Source organism: Lichenostomus cassidix, chromosome 7 (genome assembly GCF_008360975.1).
Source record: "Lichenostomus cassidix isolate B80296 chromosome 7, HeHo_3.0, whole genome shotgun sequence".
NCBI classification, from domain to species: domain Eukaryota; kingdom Metazoa; phylum Chordata; class Aves; order Passeriformes; family Meliphagidae; genus Lichenostomus; species Lichenostomus cassidix.
The window spans coordinates 13435128-13457847 of record NC_139488.1 but is presented as its reverse complement, the minus strand read 5'-3'; the positions used below and the strand labels follow the sequence as shown (position 1 = coordinate 13457847).

Sequence of the window (22720 nt, the reverse complement as noted above, 5' to 3'; positions counted from 1 at the left end):
GAGTCAGGAAAAAATTCCCAAATGGAGACATTTCAGCCTGTAAGTGTCTGGTGGGTAGAGATTTGGGGAGGGAAGAGGTCCCACCATCACAGCATGCAGAAGTGAGAGAAAAGCCAAGCCTCTGTCCCCTGCCCAGCTTTCAGAGGGAACCTCTGATTTCTCTGATCTGGCTCTGTTGGCTGGATTCTTCTAAAAGGCTCTGTATTTCTTAGTTATTCAAGATTATTATGCTTTACTTGTCAGCTCTAGAGACTGAAAAGGAAGAGGGAGCTTCTGATTTTCCTCTCTTCATATCTTCATGTTGCCATGACTGTATTGCGTTTTATATCCAGAAACACTCTTTTTGTGCTTGTGAGGGGAAGGATAGAAAGAAGATTTTTATTCTTGCTCGTAGTAATCCAATCTGTTGATTACTAGAAATAACATGCTTTTGTTCCTGCTGATAGCTTTATTTAAATAGACATAAAGGTGAAAACTACTTGTTTCTCAGTAATTTAACTACAGTCCGTAAATCAGTGAGTTTCATTGTTGTTTTCCACATATCTGTTAATTTTACTTAGCTCTCACAGGCAAAATCAAGTAGCTGTAGATTTGGAAGCGTCTTCCGATAGGTTGAACAAGAGAATAAGGCGTCTGTTAACACATTAGTTTTAATTACAGGAATGGTGATCTTTTCAAATAGCCACTTCAAGATTACAGCTTTAGTCATGGGAAATTTCCATGGAGTTGCTTATAATGACTGGTACCAGTAGATAACCTGTGTATTTATACAGGGAATTGCAGGCATTATGGTTTACAAACAAGTTCAAGAATTATCTGTCTTTACTGAAGATAGGTATCACCTTAACAAAGGTGGCTGAGTTAGATTTGTAAAATCTATTTAATTATCAGAAGTGTGAGTATCAGAGGAAAGTTGTTTTCACTTATTCCGTTCCTTAAACTTGTTTATTTTATAATCCTACTTCAGTGAAGGGGTGATTAATCTTAGCAGTGATGGAACACTTATTCTGCAGGCATGAAAGTGGATATTGATTAGTTCCAGTGCATATTAGTCCAGAAGTTCAGGAAGATGCTAACAAGTTGAAACTCTAGAAAACCTATGAAGCTAGTAAAACAGCAGTAATGAATACATGGGTAATATCCTATAGTGTCTTACTCCTAAGTCCAGTGACTTATTACATGAATATATCTGGTCCATCAGCCTCTGGTGGGAAGTTTACAAAAACCACGTGATTTTAAATTTGACGTATGCAGTGGTGGATTAAGCTTGAATGTCAGCCAGGTGCCCACCAAGCTGATCTCTTACTCTCAGTTCTCAGCAGAACAACAGGAGAAAGGAAAAAAAAAAAAAGGCCATGGGTTGAGCTGGGAACAGGGAGGTCACTCAAAAATTATTGTCATGGGCAAATCAAACTCAACTTGGGGAGTATTAATTTAATTTACTGTCAGTTAAAAATAGAATAGGACAGTGAGAAGCAAAATCAAAACTAAATCCACCTTCCCCCAGCCCTCCCTTCTTCCCAGATTCAATTTCACTCTTTAATTTCTAACTCCTCTACTTCCTCCCTCCCGAATGGGGGATGCTGTAGTTCATTCATATCACTTTGTCTCTGCTGCTCTTTTGTCCTCACAGTCTTCCCTCTGCTCCAGTGGGGCCACCCTCCAATGGGATACAGTCCTTCATTAAATATTCCAAAACACTTTGAAGCACAAATACAAGGTCCTTCCCATGGGCTGCAGTTCTTTCAAGAATTGCTCCAGCATGGGTTCTTCCCAAAAAGATACAGTGCTGCAGGGACAGACTGCTCCACCGTGGGTGCCCCACAGGCCACAGTTCTGCCAAAAGCTGATCCTGCATGGACTTCCCTCCATTGCCTGGCATGGGTCCTCCATGGGCTGCAGAGGAATTTCCAGTGCCTGGAAACGCCTCCTCCCCTTTCTCCTTCTCTGACCTTGCTGTCTGCAGGGTTGTTTCTCTCACATTTTTCTCACTCTTCTCACAGCTGCTTCACAGTATTTTTTATCCTTTCGTAGATATGTTATCACAGAGATGCCACCAGCATTGCTGACTGGCTTTTGCCAGTGGTAGGGCTTTTTTGAAGCTGGCTTAGAACTGGCTGTCTGACGTGGGGGCAGTTCCTGATCTCAACTCAGAGGCCACTCCTGCAGCCACCTGGCTACCACTAAGGTGGCTTGTTAGGTTTGGTAAAGTTTAGTGAGGATAATCTAGAACATGTTTCCTTTAAGTTAGTCAGTGAAGCTGGCAAAGTTGGTGAAGGATTTATCACTCAACCACTCTACTTTCCTTTTTCATCAGCTGTGCTGCGTTTTGCCAAGAAGGCTAATTTAATGCATTTAATAGTGGCACAAGTTCAACACGGAGTTCAGGAAGAGCAGGATTGATCCTCTGTTGAGTGGATATGGAAATAGCATGAGCCATTTTATTAGTGGTAATTGGAGTTGCTGGTGGTAATACTGTATGTGTAGGTATGAAAACAGAATTTGTAAATATGCAAGTTGCTAATATAAAATAAACACTAAATGTTGGCTGCGAGTGGCATTCTAGTTGTTCCCTTCTATAGTTTATTTTCAGATTGTGGTTATTGAATTGTATTGATCAAGAATTTTAATTCAGAGTAGCAAGCTTCTGCATCCTACAGTTAATCAGCTCTCTGAAATTTATTGTCTATTGCTTGTGTTTTACTTGAGTTTACAGTTATTAATCTTTGTGGCTTAGTGCTAAGGCAGAAAGTGGTTTCTATGTAAGGCAAGAGCTTCTCCAGTCAGTGCTTCAAGCAAGTGAAATCTTACTCTAGTGTTCAGCAGAATATTTTCTTGATGAAAACATTGATTTAAATACCGTGTTTGCAGCAAATTCGTCCAGTAGAATCTATGTTTAGAGGCTGATGGCCCTTTTTAAAACAGTTTTGTTTCAAATGCTGTGTTTTCACATGTAATTGCAGATCTGAACTTGACCTCTTGCTTAGTAATCCAGGTTTTGGACTTTTATTTGGATATCCCTACCAGTCATTGTGCTGCTTTGTGAAGCAAAACTCCAGTCAATAGATGAAGCATGTCATCACAGTACAGTGAATTTAGGAGCCTTTCCTTTTCTCAGGACTCTCACTGGTTAGGCTGGCAGTTTTTTCTTGGAGTGAATGAATTAATATTTTCTTGCAAATGAGTTGTGCCTATTTCAGGTAGAAATCTTAATTTTCTGTTCTCAGGTGCAATGAATAAGTTGCTCTGTCAAATTTGAAGTTATATGCTATGAAGTTACAGGCTTTATATATGCTATTCCATTTTCCATTTCCCAGTAGATGTCATTGTAATATCTATTCATAGTGGAATTTCAGTTTGAATAATGATAAGTGCTTGCCTTATTATTGGCTTAGTGTTACCATAATGAAGTCGTTTTATGCTCAGTGAAATCTGCGGTGAGGAGCAAATACTACTTGGTCTGGGGTTTTGGTAGCCTGTCTGTGTTGGTTTTAACACATAGCCAAAGCTAATTTTGTGCCAACTCGTAATGACAGTATTTTTGTCTTAAAAACTCTTCTATGTAAATGTAAATATTTTTATTGGGGTATTTTGTAACTTTGTTGTTCTTCCTGCTGGCAAGAGCAGCGCCATTGCTTTGCTCAGGGATGGAGGGAGTGTGAAGTGAGGGAGGAGGAGGGAATGATTGAGGGCAGTGAGCTGTTAGTTGGACAGTTTTAAGGTAAGTGAGAAGTTCATCAAGATGCCAGCTATCAAGCTTGGTAATTTTGAGCTTTTGTGCAGCAGCAGTGCTGCTCTTTGGGCTTGAAGGTTAGTAGTGAAAATATCAGGTGTTGTTTCTGTGTTGTGTTTATCTGTCTGGAGGGTCTGTGGAGGGACAAGACAAAATTATTTAGCCAAAAGGAGATAGAAAATCTTACAGAATATTAAAGATACCCTGCCATTATGAAAAGTTTGCAGTAATTTTCAATATTTATAACAGTAAAGAGAACTAGTAAAAACAAAAGCCAGCCTCTTATCCCCCACACTGCTAAAAGCAAAAAAATAGGCTGAGGTGGATGACAAGCTTCAGAGAGATTGAAAAAGGCCTGTATGAGCAGAAGCTCAAAAAAGGGGTGGTTATTTTTGACAGAGAAATAATGAATTATAGGATTATTCAAATAATGTTTTGAAAAGTTTGAACTATGTACACTGGTTTCCCATTTTTCTTGGGTAAAGTACAGGGATACTAAATTAAGTTTGAGAGGTAATACTACTTAACATAATCTATAGAATTATTGCTGTGAGCTAAGGCTCAGGATTTAATGGTATTCTATAAAGGCAAGACATTTAAAAAAACTAATGAGAGTATAAGCAGTTTTCTTTTTCTTTCATATGCTTTTGCCTTGCATTTATTCCTTGATGGAATTTTATGTCTATTGTATGAAGTATTTTACACTGTCCACTGTAATTAATTTCATTGGATTATTGGGGATATTCCTTCTGTTTAATGTTGTATTTTCTGTATTCTGAATATAATGTATCCTAGATACTTTGAAATGCTTTTTGCACAAATTGGTGTTGGATTGGCCTTCCAAGGAGAGGGAATTAATGTGTTGAGTTACTCATGTCAATTAAGTAAGATCTAAATAAATTTCATTAGTGGGAAAGAGCTAAAGATTTTTATGTGATGGAAGTTATATGTATGTGCTCAAACGATAGTAAAAGTAATGGGATTTTTCCACCATGACTAATAACTAGTGAACTGGGAGTGAAAGGAGCTGTAGAGAAGAATAAAACTGTGACATTACATTTATTTGTTATTTATGATAAATCAATCTGCAGTGTTTTCTGATGTACTTCTCAGTTTTCTCACTTTATTAATCTGTTAATGATCTCAGAAATTAGATTAATAGGTTTAGGCCTGTTTGTGTTTGTGTCCTTAGGGATGTAATGCCCATGAAGTGACTCTGTCTCAGAAGGGGCAGAATGATTGACCATGCAGAATCTCTGGATCAAAGAGTAGTGTGTAATCAACCTAAATTAGTGAGGATGTTGGTTTTGCAGCCTTTTTTATCATGTCCTAAGTGCACTGTCATGAGAGCAGTCCTTTCCTGAAAGAAAGAAGTAATTCTTTGACTATATGTGCATCTGTATAAATTAATCAGTTTGGATAATAAAAGGTAGAAAGTTATCAGTAGACTCTGAATTGCTATTGTATTTGTCTGGTAGTGATAATAATGAATTTAAATAATCTCCAAATTGAGGATATTTCTATAACCACTTGATGGAATGAGTTAATATAGCTGCTGTGAATCATTCCTGTTTTATTATCTGCTTAAAATGTAAATTTGTATGTTCTAAATATGTACGCAGTCTACATTTATTGTCGTCAGTAATTCAGCATGTACTACAAATACAGTAGGGGAGATCCAGTTTTGATGACTGGAGCAAGAGGGAGGGGGAAGTCTCTAATTTTTGTTTTTCTCATTTGTATACTCATCTGTACACCAAATGCAGGTACTTGGAAACAGAACTTTTTACTGTAATGAGCCTGTTACAAATGTTTGTAGCATTTTAAGACCCTTCATTGAAGTAAGGTTTATAAATTGCACTCATTGTGCAAGACAGGCTCTTATGAATTGTCTCATTTGATCAACAATTGGATAATTAATGCAGAGTTATCATTTGTTTAACCATTTAGACATATATAAAAGAATTTTTTCATTAAAGAACACATGGAGAATACAGTGCCAATAATCCACTTGTCCTCTGCAAAGACTGGGTTTAAAAGTACCACAAAGAGAAAGAGGTTTTGCTTTGTTTTCTTAGGACGAGCAGAGGTTATTATTTTCTGTGTGTTTCACTTTCCATTAAATGTTCTTCTCTTTTTTATTTGTATCTTTTGTTAAGGACACAGAGAAGAATGGGAGATTTATTTGCCACTGGTGAAAGTTCAGAGTGTTGAATTTTTTACATTTATCTTCTTTTCCAAACAGCATACTCAACTTTGTAATATTAAATGTATAATCTCAAATTACCTTTTCTGTGTGACACGATATTTTTAAAATTAAAAACATGCTTAAGAAATTTACTTCTGTTTCAAACTAATAATAACCCCCCCCCAAACCAAGCAATATTTTCTTCCATTTTCTGTGCCACTCTTGAGGCTGTGTAATGATATGGGCAATAGGAGTTTCTGTGGAGCTGGTTTTTTCCTTAAGTAGTGTGATGTGTTTTATCATTTGAGAAAGAAAGCTGTTTTAGAGATAAAGTACTAGTTTTAGATCTGAAGTTTGGTTTGGGGGTCTACTGCAGTTATATATAGATATGACTTCAATTCCTCTTCCTCCTGAAGGAGCCAAAATGTTTTCTTTTTTTAAAAGAAGTGAAATGATAGTCTTCTTGTGGTGAATTTGTTTGACCTTAGTTTTCAGGCCTCTTGGCATTACCACATGGTGAATGCAGGACTCAGTGAAACTTCCAGGGCAGCTCTGAAAGGCCAAAATTTTGAAAATTATTTTTGCTATTTATCTTATATTGATTGGAGATGGAAATGTTGAGTTGTGGAGATTGAAATGCAAGAAATAATCAGGTTGCTTACCTTTTTTTTTTTGTTTGTTTGTTTGAAAATACTGTATTCATTTCTCAAACTGCATTTTTTTGTGTGTGCTAAACAGACAAGTGCCTCTGCACAGACCAAATCCCAGCTTGAGCAGGCAGCTTCTTATACCTAATTCTGTTGGTTTTAAGTAACACAGCTCTTATGTGATGTCATCTCTAGATCTCATTCTTTATAAATCAGGGTACATACAGCTTTTGTGTGCAGGCAGTGGAAGGAGTTGATTTTGGTCTGGATTCCATATGCCCTTAAGGCTCTGGACATAGTCCTTCAAGAATTGTTTGCATGTGTTTCTTTGGCTTATTGTAGGGGGAATATAAGTGGTGTTTCCTGAGTTTTAGGGGACAAACTGTTCAGTAAAATGACTGGAAGATGATGAGTGATACAAAAAAAAGCCAATTGCCTGTGTCTAGGAAGGGGGAGGATTAGAGGTTATGCAGTTGGTGGATCATTCTGCGTAAAGAAGGAAAAATTTGCTTATCTGAAAAGTAGCTTGAAAATTCCTGCTTTCTCTGTGCCTCTTTGTCTTAAAACCTCGTACTCATGTTGTGAAACTCCAGGATAGTTTTATTTACTGCCATAGCTAGATGGGTAGAGAGGTGATATTACTTAGGCATGTCTTTTCAAATGAAAAGGTCATTCATGCAGTACTTTTAATTCATGAAGGTATAGAGAAACCCTTTTTTTCTGATGGTAGTAGAACCTGTTGAATATATAGTTGCAGCAATCTATTACGACAACTTGAAAGTGAATTCACATTAAAAAGAAAAATGCAAGGCAAGAGAACCTTTTATGACATAGAAAAAGCATTCAGCACTTGAAATACTATTTTTGGTGTTTCACGTCTCTGATGTTTCTATTTTTGTGGTAACAAATTGCTCAGAATTGTCTGAACAATAACATTAACATGTGGTGGTGAAGTGAAGTTTGAGACTCGCTCTGTGTCATAATTATGATGAAAGTAAACACAGTAATGGGAATTCTTCATGTCCAGTATTGGAACATAAAACTGTTGTTAGAGGAGTTCATTATTGGCAATTAGGTGAGGAAAAGAATGGATTAATTTATTTTATGAAAATTCTGTTCTCAAGTTTTACAGGCTACTCTGGATGTGGCTGTTGTAGGAGAGAAATAGCAATACATTTTTAGCTACTGAGATGTCTGTTACAGATGGTGTCTTCTCTGTCCAATATGAATGCTTACCATTCTGTAAATGTTGGAAATACTAAAAATTCTTTAAATATGGAGAAAAAACCTTTAACTTGAATTAAACTTGGTTTAACTTGAATTAAACATTTCAAGAGCAATGTTTAATTGCTCTTGAAAAAATTAATCCTATTCGATATAGGATTGACTGAGGGGTATTTATAAAGGTCTTGGGCAGAACAGCACCAGTAAGTGCTGAAATCAAATCTAAGCAAACCTAAAAGGACCTGGTGAGAATCTTGCTCATGTTAGACAAACAGAAAAAAGAAAAGATATTATTTCATTTGTTTTGGTGAAATAAAATAGTGTCTGCCGATGCTTTTGTGGTTAAAAAAGTGTTTTAGGGGAAGCTGAGGTCTTCCATTAAACGAGGAAGACCTTCCAAGGAACATCATTAGTATGTGTGCAGAGGTGGGCAGCTGTCAATTTTGGAGCATTGCAGATGCTCTATACTACTTTGAGAGTCTTTGATTCATTTTTCTGTCCTTTTCTGCAGCTTTTATGGTAACCACCCTTTTCAGGACAGACTTTGTAGAACTTCTTGTGCTATTGTACTTGCTGCTTATTTTTCATTTTAGAATTGCTTCCAGGTTTACAGATCTCTGTCTTCTGTTGGATCCCAAATAACTTGATTGATTCTTTGAAGGTGTTCTGATAGAACTATGTCCTTAGCTGCTGCCTCTACAAGGCTCTGCACAGAATTTTCTCCTGGATATTGACTGGGATATTGCTAAAGTTCTGTTTTTCAAAGTTTCCTCGCATGTAATTTCGTGTGTTTTTCACACGAGTTATAGTTAGGTGTTGTCTTCAGCTGAAATTTAAATGTTAGAACAAAGGAACTCAAACTTTTTAGAAACAGAAACTGTTGTTTTGTACTGCAGTTATTCTCATGGTGTTTGTTGTGTTCTTTTAATTTATTAACCTCCTGTGCTTTTGATTCAAAGAATGTATTTGGTGCATAATCTACTTTCTTTGTGTTAAGAGAGTGAAAACAACCTTGTAGAATTTACAGAGCTTCTCCTGGGGTTCCAATTCCATTATTTTGACTATCAGGTAATGCCAGTGCTTTGTTTTAAGACAGCAGTCTTAAACATTGACTGTATGAAATTCTGATATTGTTCTGAAGGAATTTTCAGAAAAATATGGTCTCTTCAAGCTCATCCTGATTGATGTTCTGAATGATGGGCCTTGGTACTTAAGCAAGAAGATGCTTCTTCCGGGTAGTCTGTGTTTCATGTCCTGGCTTTTCTTTACCTGACAGAAAACTCTCCATATTGTTAGAGAGAAATTCTGAAATGGCTCAGTAACCTGAAACAACATCATATTGCTTCCAGCCTGGGGAAATGTAAGAATTATTTTATGTGAAGAAAAACGTTGCCAAGGTTGGATTTGGTTATCAAGCATATTGGTTTTTATACCTCAGTGTGATACTTGTTAATTCTTAAAAAAGTAATGTGGTAGTTTGCAGAAAGTAGTATTGGAATTGTGTGGAGATTACTGTGTTACAGTTGCAGTGTAGTTAATATGAATAATCAAATACACATCCTTTTATGCATGTAAAATGTAAAAGTTTAAAGTGGTAACTTTAAAAAACTAAGTTACCACTTGCATGAAATGGTCTCTCTTTGGATAAGAAATACTGCACTTAGTGTGAATGTAGGTCATGCTTAGAAAATGTGTGTGTAAAATAGAGATCTTGCTGGAAATAATTACAGAACACTTGATGCTGTGCTGTGAAGTTACATGCTGCAGGTTGAATATAGCAACTTGGCTTGCTGTTCTTGAGCTACGTAGCAATTGACAGAAGGTTTACTTGTAATTTTGAAGTAAATGGACCAAAACCACTTGTTAAACTGGGAGAAAGAATAATTGCTAGTTACAGTGCCTGCAGAAAAGGGTTTTTTTCCTAGTTATTTTCTGAGATTCTTAAATTGTAGCACCATAGCAAAGTTTGAGTCTAGTTGAAATGAAAAAACTCCCGCAACCTTACAATTTTTTTATTTGTTGACAGCTCTATTACAAACATGACCACATAGGGTTTTGAAAAACCTTTATTTCTAGCAGTTTACCCTTGGGAATTAGACTGGGACTCCTCCCTTGAGGAGATGACTTTTATACTTCTAAAATGTTCTCTAGAAAGTGCAGAACAGAGATCTGGGGTTGGCTGTCTCTGCATAAGAGGCCAGAATCCCATTTTCATGCTGCCAATATTGTGTTTTGTCCAGTACTATGGTAACAGGAGCAAAAGGTTGTGAAAACATTCTTTGCCAGAAAAATGAGCAGATGCTTCTCTCAGGGCACATAGGGAACAAACCTACCTAATAAGAAGACACTGGTTTTGATCTCCAGATTTCAGAGTGGACTTTCACTGACTTTCTTTCACTTTTTTTTGTTTATCAAGGTAGTTTTAGTTAACCTCCATCCTGGGTTTGGTTATGACTGAGTATCATCGAGTGTTACCACCATCTTCAGCAGGTGGGCTGTAAAACAGAGGTCAGCTTTCAGCAAGATGAACATGGATATCAAGAACAAATCAACCTGCCGTTGCTTGCTTCTGCCCACTTTCTGGCAAGCTTTTACAATGACAGCAGAGAAAAAGGCCTGTGAGTTGTGTGGACTGTTGTGATTTTTTCAGAGTCAGGCAAGAATATGATGGTGTGTGGTCACAAAATGGGGTGCAGACATGCATTTGAGGTGATGGGACTGGCATGTGTGTAGCGTTGCAGGGGGCAAAGACTTTGGCCTTTAAGTGGTTCTGCAATAGGCAAGGCAGCTGTCCTGTTTGTTTTAATGCAAAAAGGAAAGAGGGACAGACCAGGCAACCTTTCAGCGAGGAATGAGGGAAGCCCCTTCTGATTCTTTAGTTCTGTGCTGTAGAGTGATCAGCTGCCACTGCAGCTATCCCAGGCTCTGCTACTTTGAGCATAAATCTCTAGGTTTTGGGTATGCTGCCAATGGTTCTTTTGCGTCCTAGAGGAATATTGTGTATTGCAGCTGTTGTGTGAATGCTTCTTATTTTGATCTCTACTTTTTCATATAAAATAATTTTTTTTTTGGTTTCTTGTGTTCTGTCAGATTGTGGACATGGATCTGAAGACATTTTGTGTCTTTCAGTATGTCTGAATTGGCAGCAGCTGTACAAAGTGCCAAATAAGAATAATTTCAAATTTAGGGTTAACTGATCAGTGTGAAGGAATCTGTAATCCTAGTGTCTGTATTTCCTAGAAAAGGAAGAGTGAGTATGCAAATTCCTGCCCCCAGTTAGTTTAAGCCCTCTATCTATGGTCTTCGAAATACACAGTCATATTACCTGATATCTATGTGTCTTCTCTTCAAGCTTTTTTTAGCCACAGTTTCTGAAGGTAGTTAAAATGCAACTTCTAGTGTGATAAAATTTTGGGGCTTGCTCTTGTGAGGAAGTAGAGAAATGCATAGCAATTAAAAGACTTGCGTGAGGTTGATGATGGGGGAAGAATTTTGAGGATAACAGGACTGTATTTGTGGTGGACAGGCAGGAAAGGCTTTCCAGCAGCTTGTGTTCTTGAGCTAGCTCCCTCTTTTGCAGTGCCTAAGGAAGTGGGACGGTGCCGCGGAGCTCCGTGTTGCTATGGTAACTGCTGTGGGTGTTAGCATCACACCTGCCAGCCTCTCTTTTGGGAGCTATTGGCCCAATAGGGTGTTTATCTTCCCTGCATGAGCTGCAATTACTCCCTGGCAATTACATGTGTCCTGCATCTGGCTGCTTACAGGGGGACATTAGGTTATAAACTGTGATGGTGGAGGATATGGCTGTGTGTCCTACTTAGCTTTCCTTGTTATGAGCTTGTGATGTCTGGCAGTGGACGCTTGGAAGCAGAATCTGCTTCTGCTGCCACAGACCACTCTGCCTGTGATTCTAAATCAAAGCCATTAGTTGACCTCAGTCACTGCTATGTAATGAATTGGATTGAGAATTTATAGTGGAAGGAAGAAACTGGCAAAATTGGGAAATAAATCAGTTGTTACATAAACCCCTGTGACTAGATAGTATTTTGTAAAGCTGAAGTAGACATCCTTTCTTAGAAATGGTAGATTGTGTCAGATTTTCAGAGCGAGAGATAAAATTCTGTTCATCTGATGTTGATAATGGGGAAAGCAATTTGTGCAAACAGCATTTTTTGTACAGCAGAATGTAATTACTGTGTAATTGTAATTTTTACTTCTGAAAACCAATTTGCATATGAAGTAATTTTTGCAAATGCTACGACTTGCTTTATTTTTATCAAGGAGCTGTAAAATTAAATTTGAGTTGTTCATCAATAATTTTGACTTGTAAACTCAGTGGAACCTCTGTATACTAAAACATCCTTGGTGCATGAAGAGTTGTAGAACAGCAGATACGTGAGATAATAGTGTTAAGCCTGTGGATTTTTGCTGTTTCTGAGGTTCTTCATTCAGTGCATTTGTGTTGGCATAGCCTTTTATGGCCACAAATGTGTTGATTTTGTGCTGGTATTAAAGCCAAAATTGCCCTTGTATCTGGAACTCCAATAATAATAATGTTGTTGTAGGAACTAGGAAACAACCTATTTCTCTCAGCTGTGTTATTGCAGGTGAGCTACCAGCATAAGGTGGAACCTGCACTGATTTCACAGAATGAGCAGGGAGTCTTAAAAGTACTAGGGGAGTAGGTTTCCCTCTCTGCTGCTTTCTGTTGAGCAAGAGCAAAGTCTGATGCTGTGCAGCACTGATGAATAACTATTAATGTTACTATGCATTAACTATATTTTAGATGTAAATACATTTGGATGCCAGCATACTGCTCTTGTGATAAAATTTGTGATGCATCATTTTGAACTGTGTTATTGATGTGTTGAAGAAGTTTTTTATAACCTTGTCTATTAGGTTTGTGTGAATGCATGATGCCCTGTTATTTTTGCATAAACAGGACTTTGACTCTATTCTCAAGGAACAGGAACTTGCAAGGTCTGGTGAGAGCAGGACATTTGCATGTGAAATCTGGTCTGCTGTACTTGTGAATGTATGGAAATAAATACAAAATTTGATTCTGGTGATGGGTAGGGAAACAGATGACAGATTTTTTGCAGTGATGCAGGCAGCATGAAAACAGTGGTGCAAGTGATTAGATGTCAGGGAAGCTTTGCTTGTCCACAGTTCCCATTTACTTTGTTTTTCTCTTGGGTACAGTAGCCTGATATTGTCATAGATTTCAAACCAGTGTGCTAGTTTTACTCTCACTGGCAGCCTTGAATGCAGTATGTAGTTTAAAAAGTGGCTTTTCCTTTTAGGAGGTTAAGTTCTGTGTGTATTTCTTTGAAAGGTAGCTTTCCTTGCTGTTAATCAAACCTACATTTTGAGGCTCAGCACAGAACGGAAAACATCAAATAAATTAATGGCAGTGAAAACAAAAGACTGCAATTTAATGCAAATGATCTTGTAGAGACTGCAGCAGATTATTGATAGTGAGTTTCAGATAAAAATTAGTCAGTCACACTTGTAATCAAGAAGTCCTAGTGACATTTAGTGAATCATTACAGTTTTTTAGTAATCTGGAAAACAGAATAACTTCATGGCAAAGGCTTTACTGGATTATGAATACTAAGAGTATATTCTTTAGCTAGCATGCTTGCTATTAGTGTGCAGATAAATAAAGATAAATTACAATTATAAATAATTTATTAAAATGGGGATAACTTTATTTCTATGATATTAACATTAGTGTAACAAGATGAATGCAATTAACCTTGCACTTGGAAATTACTTTTTAAAATATATTTATTGCTTGCTTTTTGAATGTGTTTTGCATTATAAAATCTAGTGATAATTTTGAGGAATTCTTAATTCTAAACCAAATATCTTCTGTAATTAATTGTTTGGCCTAAATGCCAGTGTTCCTTATACAGCTTTGTTTATTACTGTGTGATCTCTGATCAAAAGATGATATGTTTTACTATATGTAGGATATACAGAATCACACTGCAATGAGAATAGCCCTAATCCCATTTTCAGTTGTGATGAGAAGAGTTTCCTTCAGTAAGTTCACATTTAAAGGTGTTTAAATTTTAAATGCACTTCGTGTGAACAGCAAGTTAATTGCATTCATGTGGATGTTGAGTAGAGCCTTTGGATACAATTGTGGACAAAGTACCTACCTTTCAGCTTGACAGATATTGATAAGGTGGGATGGTTTAGGTGCCTGAGTAAGCTCTCTCTGCCTGGATGGTCCACCCACAACTGAAGTTTCATTTAGTGCTGATTCTTATACTGTCTTGTAATTTCTGAGAGTAGTTCATTAATAAAAAAGGAGTTGTGTCACTAGGAGACTTAACATTCTGTGCTCCTTTCTTCGCAGATGTGACAAAGAGTTTTCAAGTAGATTGCTTTAATTATAATTAGCTGTTCAGATAAGGTCATGCTAAAATTATTGTGAAATAAAAATATTCTATCTCCAAACTCTAGAGCTACCATTTCTATTAATTTGTAGGCCAAATTACTAGTCTCATTAATCTTGTTGCTTCCCCTGTTTGTGGTCTCATTGTATGTTGCTGTCCATGATTTCTTTTGAACGCAGAATAATAGAAAGCTATCAGAGAACTTTTGAGTGGGTTTGTGGCAGGGTATGTGTGAAGAAGTGTTTTCCATTTGTATCCAAAATGTAGTTTTCTTATGTTGCCTTACATTTGATTAATTCATAAAGTGTGGGGTGTAGAGTACGTGTAAATGGGCAATGACTGTGAACTCTCCATAATTTAAAAAGAAGGGTGTATACATTTGAGTATGGTAATCAAGCGATCAAGCCAACCTTTTGTCTTCCTAAACTAATAACAGAAATAATTGCATATATAATCATTATATAATAATGAATAAGCAATGATATAGCGAAAGGTGTTTGCACATGGAGATGAATAGTGTAGAGATGATGCTATTACAATTGACAGAGACAAAAAAATTCTACTTCTAATTCCAGGTACTGTGCCATTTTGGTTATATTAAAGAACACGTAGACTGAGTTTCCCTGTGTTCTGTGTACTGATAGAATACATGGATTGTTCTGCATCCAAAAGGGAAGTTTGGAGTTTTACTGGTGCCACAGAATAAGTGCCTTAGAGCTCTGTGACCCTTACTTTTTTTTCTGAAACTCTGGGAGAGCTCATTTCCTGCTGTTCTAACATGTCAGTGATTACTTCTGCTTTTTTGTGCCTGTTTCTCTTGTGTGTTATAGACCAGCTCCTTAGGAATTGGTGGGTACATGTTTTTCATGCTGGGAATGAGCAGTTCCGGTACTGAAAGAAGAGTGAGGATATTCTTTAGCAAGTATTTAATGAGCCAGTTTGTTAAAACAGAAAACTTCTGTATTTTTCACTGACAGTTATGTAACTTCTTGGCATGATTTTGACTTAATTATTGGATTAATGATGCTCAGTTTTCTTCTCAATCATTTTTTGTAGTTCACGGAAGGACCTCAGAAAGCACTTGGATGGGCTGAGCAAATGCCATCTGTGCAGTTGAATAAAAGTGTGTAAAATACTTAATTATGTATGAGGCGTTCAGTAACCTCAAGGAATTCAGCAACAATTAAAATGAAAAGGGTGATATAAGAGCTCAATCTATTTTTCACAGGAAAACTGAAGTGTGCTTTGTCAGTATCACAGTTGGGCACATTTTGTACTGAATAATGCAAGCTTGTTGAACTCTCATGCAGCTTTTGTTCTTGAGGCTTCTTGAAGCTGATGCAACCTCAGCAGAAACCTGAGTTTTGCTAGCTGGTCATAAGACAAATGCTAGCTTGGGTTTGTGTTAACAGTAATCAAAAGAAACAACTCTTATATTGATTAAATGAAACTAATCTTCTGTCTCATTTTTAAAATTTTGCTATTACTTTTTCATCATGTATGTTACATACTAGTTTGTTTCACTGAACAGTACTGTTTTGAACAATAGGAAGAGATGCTCTATATGTTGGGGAATTGATTAGCATATTCTGGATATACCTTTTTGTGTAGTTAGTCTAGTGTCAAACTCTTCAACCTCAGCTTCCACTTTGATGCCTGAATATTACTGCATAAATGCATTGCACATTAAAGAGTTGATTTGAGTATGAAGTGAGATTTTTTTCCATTCAGAACTCTGCTTACTAAAAGATGTGAATGACAGTAGCCTCAGGAATGAAAAGCTCTATTTTTTTCACCCCCTTTTGATTCAACATTAAGTATTAATTTTGGAAGAATTTTTTGTTGTTGTCGTATTGATATTAAAGGCAACAACTTGTGTCAGTGTTCTGTAATAAGAAACAGTTTCTTTTTCAACTCATAGGTCCAGACTTTTTTGGCTCATCTGATAGAATTTGTTGTAGAAGTCTTGTTAGCCTGACTGAAAAACTTTGAACTTCCAAGTTGATGATGACTAGTGGATAAATAACAAATTTTTTTTGAACTGTGGCAGGAAAGGAACCTAGCTACAATTACCAACTAAACTGCCAGTAGGTTTTAATGCTTCCTTTCATGCACCACTTTCAGACCTGTCTTTATTAGCTGTTTCTAATCCATAAGAAATGCATTTTTCTTTTTTAACATGTTGCTGTCTTTGAAGTCTTTCTTTCTAACTGGATAGCATTGGTAGCATTTCGAGCATTTGATAGCATTTCTTCTTTTATCTAGTTTTATCTAGTTGGGTTGATGTTTTGCAAATGTTACATGTTGCATCCCATAAGTTGTATCTTTGTAGAATTTCTCTATCCATTAATAGCTGCTTTTCTGTACAGAATTATTCAAGTTCTGAACAGTGACATAACAGACCTTATCACTAGGATTTGGCTTATCACTCTTTGGGTGAAAGAATGCCTCAAATTCTTGGTTTCTTTCTATCCCTGCATTTTATGGTCTATATGCATGTAGGAATTCCTTTTGCCAATCATATAGGCAAATAATTTTGTCATTTTGGATACCTTACTGCATGTTTTATTTTCCCATTTGCCCCATGCTCTCCATTCAATTTTTTTTCCTTCTTAATAATTTGGGTTTTTTTAATGTTTGTGTAAACATAAAAGCTTGTTTTCCTAGGCAGGAGAACAAACATTGAGACATTTAGTTCCTAAAATGAAAGAATATTTTATATAGTCAGCAGTCCAGGCTATTTCTTATTCAAATGCAGTAATGTAATTGCGCAGTGTAAATGGAACTTCCAGAGTGGGAAGAAAAAGTGATGCTTGGGCTCTGCATCCTGACATGAAAAGTGGTCATCTTTACACTTACTGCGGGTTGAATTCCACATCATTTCTAATGCTAGCAATTTGGTTTATACAATCTAATAAAAACTGAGAAATATTTTCAGGTGAACATTTATGATCATTCCTGAGCTGCTAGATTTAGTGTCCATCGTTGGACTGGCATGTGGAAGTGGAAACTGTTAATAATTCTCCAGTGTCTGGAAGCAAACACACGCGATTGCCTCGTGTATGTAATACATGCCTTTCCTGACTGACTGTGAAGTCTGTGCATTTGTAGCTGACTTGAATGACTTTGATCTCCTGTTATCTAAAAGCCCCAGTTTGTATAGTCACTGTAGTCTATGCTGTAGCTCTCAGACTGGATACATCCTGTGAAATATTTCCATATACTTGATAGCTTGTGTTGTTTTCTGGTGGAGACAAAGTAACTGTTTCAGTACTGGGTGCTTCCCACTAATGGAAAGCATTCGCCACAGGAGAGCTGGGCAGAGCAGTGGCTACTGCAGTGTCCCGGAGCATGGGGAACCACTTCCTGCTGCAGCGAGAGAGCATCTCCAAGTAGCAGCTGACACCAGCCCCACTCCATATGTGGATGGCTGAAGCATCAGATGAGCTCTCTGTGGTAAGTTAAAATGGTGCTCTTCCTGTTGAGAGTAGGAGATGAGGCTGCTGCCTTGTGACTCACATAGACTACCTGATGTGTGCATTGTGTGGAGAAAAATTATAAACAGAATAAATGCGAAGCTGTTGCCTGGAAATTCCATAACATGGGCAGAGAGGATGTGATCTAAACATTTCTATTTAAGGCTGTGAAGATGATCCAGCTGTGGTACTCAAATATTTTACCATTGTGTGAGAAGTGAAAGCCACCAGTTTAAGAGGTGGAGACAGTGGCATTCTTAACACAGTTAATGGAAAAATATTAAGAGAAACACTGCACAGTTTGAATGAAGAAAAACTATAGGTAGTGGGGGGCTGGCAAAACTGCAGTGGTATTCCAGCACTTGTTCCTTTTCTAGCAAGCTCAATGACTCTGGATAGTGCTTCCCTCTTTATTTTTGATATCCTTCCTTGTGTTTCTCTGGCTATGCAGTGGTTTGGATGAGGCAAAATTTGTAATTTGGTTGATGGTTCACATAATTTTCATTTGGGACTTGCTTCCTGGTCTAATTCACTGCAGCAGATGGAGTGTGCACTTGGTGCTGGGGACATCTACATTGATAGCTACTGCTGGTTAAAGTATATCCTGAGTCTCCATAATACCATCACAGTTGCTCAGACCATAGTTCACTGAGTTGATTTGCTTTCTCTTTGTTGCATCTACATAATTGTACAAGGCGTTGTGTTTCCAGTTTTGCATGACAGGGATGATAATGGAAGTGACTGGAGTTTAAAGCAACCATTTGTACCTGAAGTTATTTATAAACTAGGTCACATACTCAATCTACCATGCGGCCCTACATAGGCAGTGCTATCACAATGCAGTGGGTATGTTAAATCTATGAGAGGATCCCTGTGTTGGCAGTGTTGCAGAAAACTTGTTTGTCAAACACTGGCTTTGATTTCTCAAATTTATTATCCATTAAAAAAATACAGATCAAACTGGTCTAATAGTTGAAAGCATTGCTTTCCTAAGAGTTGTGTGTGTATAGATGTATATGTGGATAGATGGATAGATGTCTATGTATTTTTTCATAGACACGCATAATTTTGTGTGTGAGTGCTGAAGATACTTAAAACTAAAATGGAGATACTCAGTGTTCTGTTTCATGGCATTTAATTTAGGTCAGGTCACTGAAAACACTTGCTACCAGTGCTTGATCATGCTGAACACAATGTTTCTGAGAACTGAAGGGCTTCAAGGACTCTGGTTGATTTGCCTAAGTATTCACAGGAACAAGTCTTTTTGTTAAAATGAACATAGCAGAACATATTTCGCTCGTTTTCAGTATTCTACACAGAAACAGTATTCCATAGGTTATTGAAACTACTGTACAGAGTCTTATCAGTTTGGTGTTTTTTTCTTTCACTAGAGAATTTTGGTAGGTATGGATATTGAAGTAACTTTTTATCTGCCTCACAATATGATACAAAGCATACTGGCTGGTATTTTGGTGTTGGGAAGATCAGAGTATTAGGTCTTAGACTGCTGAGGATTATGTTTGAATTTTGTTTACTGAAAACTTTGAAACCATTATCTTATTAGCAGAAATCCCTTTATTTACATAGTTATGTACTTAGTGTCAGTGAGCATGGCAGCATTTGTGAACACTGTAATTTGGTGTCTGTGTGGAGTATAAATGGGGATCTTGTTGCATAGGAGCATGTGATATGATACCATCTCTGGAAATCTACTTATCGAATTAAAGGATGGATTTCATGCCTAACGCAACTTACCATTTCAAGTTAAAATTTAACTGACATTTATTGTCATATTTCCACAGGGGATCTTAAAATTTTTCTGTAAGTATTCTAGATTTTTTCCAGTTGCTGTGAGTCATTCAAGTTTTCATCTCTTGAAAGTTTTCCTGGTAAACATGATTGTTTTAAAATGCTGTCACTAATTAATTTTTGATCTTTTGAGTTGACTTGACAGTAGTAGGTTCAAATAGTCATTTTAGTTTGAACAGATTCTTCGTCTTTCAGGATACAGGAAGAAAGTTCAAACTTCAGTTTTGCTGTGCCAGACATGTGGAGTTTGCCTCAGAGAATTTCAGGCTCTGTAAAAAGGCAGGTGGAACAAATCACAGTTGTTAAGTTATCAGCTAAATACACAAATTAGACACCTCAATCAAATTGTTTTTGTGCTAATAATAGTTCCAGAGGAGTTTATAGGATCATTTTATGAGGTCTTTAAAGTGTTTGAATATTGAGAAGCCAGTTCCCTGTTGGTTTGAACTGGAGGTGACTTGAATTTAGCTATTAGGTTACATCCCTGGAAGGACTAGCTCTGAACATGGATTCATATTTGTGCTTCCTTAAGCAGAAAAACCACAGCAGAGGCTCATAAGAATTAAAATTACACATAGTTTTTCTTTTCTTCTCAAACGCTTTGTCTATTAATGAAAAAATACTGTTTGCTGTATTATATCCAACTCCTCTGGATGTTCAGTGTACTAATGGAAATCAGCATTTTTTGCTTCTATAAATAGATTGGCAGCAGCTGCAGAGCAAAACAGGCTAGCTTCTGGTCATTTTTATTATTGCCACTGAGAAATGGTTTGAATGGTGGTGGAGTGTGCCTGCTGCAGGGGAGTGTGCAGGCTGAGCTGGGGATGTGAGTAGGGAGAGGGGAAGAAAGAGTATTTACAAGTCAACAGTGTGAGAATAGACATGAAGAGCTCAGTATCCCTTCTTTTGGGAATCCTTAAGCTGAGCTTTGAACTCTTTTATGGACAAGACATACTATTCAGCTGGTTAAAAGTCACAAGTTCTTAAATGAGATCTGGGGATAGCATTTTTCTAACTCCTTTAAAGATGAATATAAGGCAGCTTTTATAAGTGTGCTCTGTTGGAGAGTATCATCATACTGTGCCCCGAGAACCTATCTCCTAAGATTTTCAGTTCCTTCTTCTGTTGGTCTTGTTTTGTCTTCTGTATGGGAGAGAAACACTGTGAGAATCTTCAGCTCCTGCACCATTGCTCCTTCCTCCCCCATCGAGGGAGCTCTTGGATGAACAGCAACTGCTGCTGTCCTCCTTCCTAGCAGATGAAGAGCTGGTACCAGTGCAGTCTGCTAACTGGCCAGCTAAGTTATCAGTGTTCTTTATGGACACAGGAGGTTGCCAGGAAAGAAAAAGTATTGAATATCTTTCATGTGAGCATTTAATTGAAGTCCTCTGCCTGTGTTTACATGTGTGGGATTTTCTTTTTTTTCCCTTGAAGGCTAGCAATCTTCTTGTAAGAATCTTGCTACAAGGTCTTGGGAAACATATAGATGCGTAAGAATTGCTTTCCTAAAATACAGATATGCTTACTTTCTATGTTTCTCAAAGTACATATAATAAAATGGAGCGTAGATTCAGCTTGTGCTGAAAGATACAGAATGACTTTATATTCCCTCTTTAATAACAGCACATTTCTTGAATCTTGATACCAAACCTATGTGAATAATATAAAAGGCAAAGGAAATAATGAACTACAGTATTAGTGACAAGTGGGAGTAGAGAATATTTATTATAGAGAACATTGCTTTAGAAACAGCACCATCAGCCTATGAGATGGCTAAAGATCACCTAAATAAAAAGTTCAGTGTATACTGAAGCCTTGAAAACTGGCAAGTTTCTTAGCGTTTTAGTTGTATGTTTTACCAGTGCTTTAATCTGTATCTTTTGTATTGAATTAGATCTTAGTGATATTAACTATTATTCAAGGAGAAACACAGAACCCTAACAATTAGAGTCCTAGCTTGTTATTTTGAAGGCTGTTTGAAATTTATGTATGTTTTCAAACTTCTAATGGATATCTTGTCTGTTGATAGCCTAAATGCTTTTAGGTGCTCTACTACTAGAAAAATGGATCATATTAATTTTTCACAGAAAAAAGGATTGACAGTGTGAAAAAGTACAAAACATGCTTAAGAAGAAAATATAGACTTGTTCTTTTTAAAAATGATTCCTCTCACATTTTATTCAGCTACCATCTTAAGGGAGTAATTATAGTTCATTCACTGTGAGTGACCATTTGTGACAAGAATGAGGTCTGAATGATTGGGAGAGATGAGGAATATGGTATTTGTCAGCTCCTTGCAGGCTGTTAGGAATTATAAATGAAGGACCAAGTTTAGAAAAACTAAACAGTTCTAAATCATATCAAGTCTAGGAGAAATAAATAATAGGTGTCTCAGAACACTTTCCAAGTTAATTGCTAAAACACTGAATAAGAAGTTGGACTTTTTTTAAAGAAAAAAGAGTATATTTCAATAATAAAAAGGAGATTAATTCTTTTTAGAAAGTATAGAAACTCTTAAAATATGAAGGTAGTGTCTTCTGTGGAATGAATGGAAAGGAGGAAAAATAGTAACCTTTGTTTAGCATTAGTTTGGCTAATAATAAACCTAAATAAACCTTTTCTTTCTGTTTTTAGTCAGCAGATAAGCAGCGAGCCCTGGAAGAAACCAAAGCCTACACAACCCAGTCATTAGCAAGCGTAGCCTATCTGATCAACACTTTGGCCAACAATGTTCTCCAAATGCTGGATATCCAGGCTTCCCAACTTCGACGCATGGAATCTTCAATCAACCATATTTCACAAGTGAGACTTTTTTTCTTCTGCCTTTGGTATTACATAGCAAGTAAAACTCTGAATTGACATCTTGTGAATGAAAAAAAATTAAAACAGAAGGATGCATTTCTTCTCATATTCATTCTGGGATTGGGTCTCATCATGTGGTTCTATACCAGTTTTAGTATGAGCATTTTACATACCATAACAGGCTAAATGCGTTCTCAGCAATTTATTGTTTTGCATAAGTGAAAAGCACAGCAAAATTGCTAATGGTAAAATGAGAATATTGTGTTAAGAAATATGAAATGGATGGTGGAAAACAGTACTTGTCATCTTTTTACTTTTTCTGTTGCTGTAATACTGGCATTTAATGACAGAAGTATAGATGACAAAAGTAGTTTGCTCCCGGCTTTTCTTAATAAAATGTACTTTGCAGTGACACAAACAAAAGCCAAAATTAA

General features: G+C 36.9%; 1 protein-coding gene across 9 annotated transcripts in view; it reads left to right on the top strand.

Annotated features, from left to right (window-relative positions):
* Window positions 1-22720, top strand: part of ABI2 (abl interactor 2) — a 59077-nt gene that overhangs the window by 3667 nt on the left and 32690 nt on the right. For all 9 annotated transcript variants that reach the window (XM_085066276.1, XM_085066277.1, XM_085066272.1 and 6 more), the window contains exon 2: window positions 22119-22286. In XM_085066276.1, coding sequence (XP_084922402.1) covers window positions 22119-22286 — 168 coding nt within the window. The remainder of the gene's footprint in view (window positions 1-22118; window positions 22287-22720) is intronic.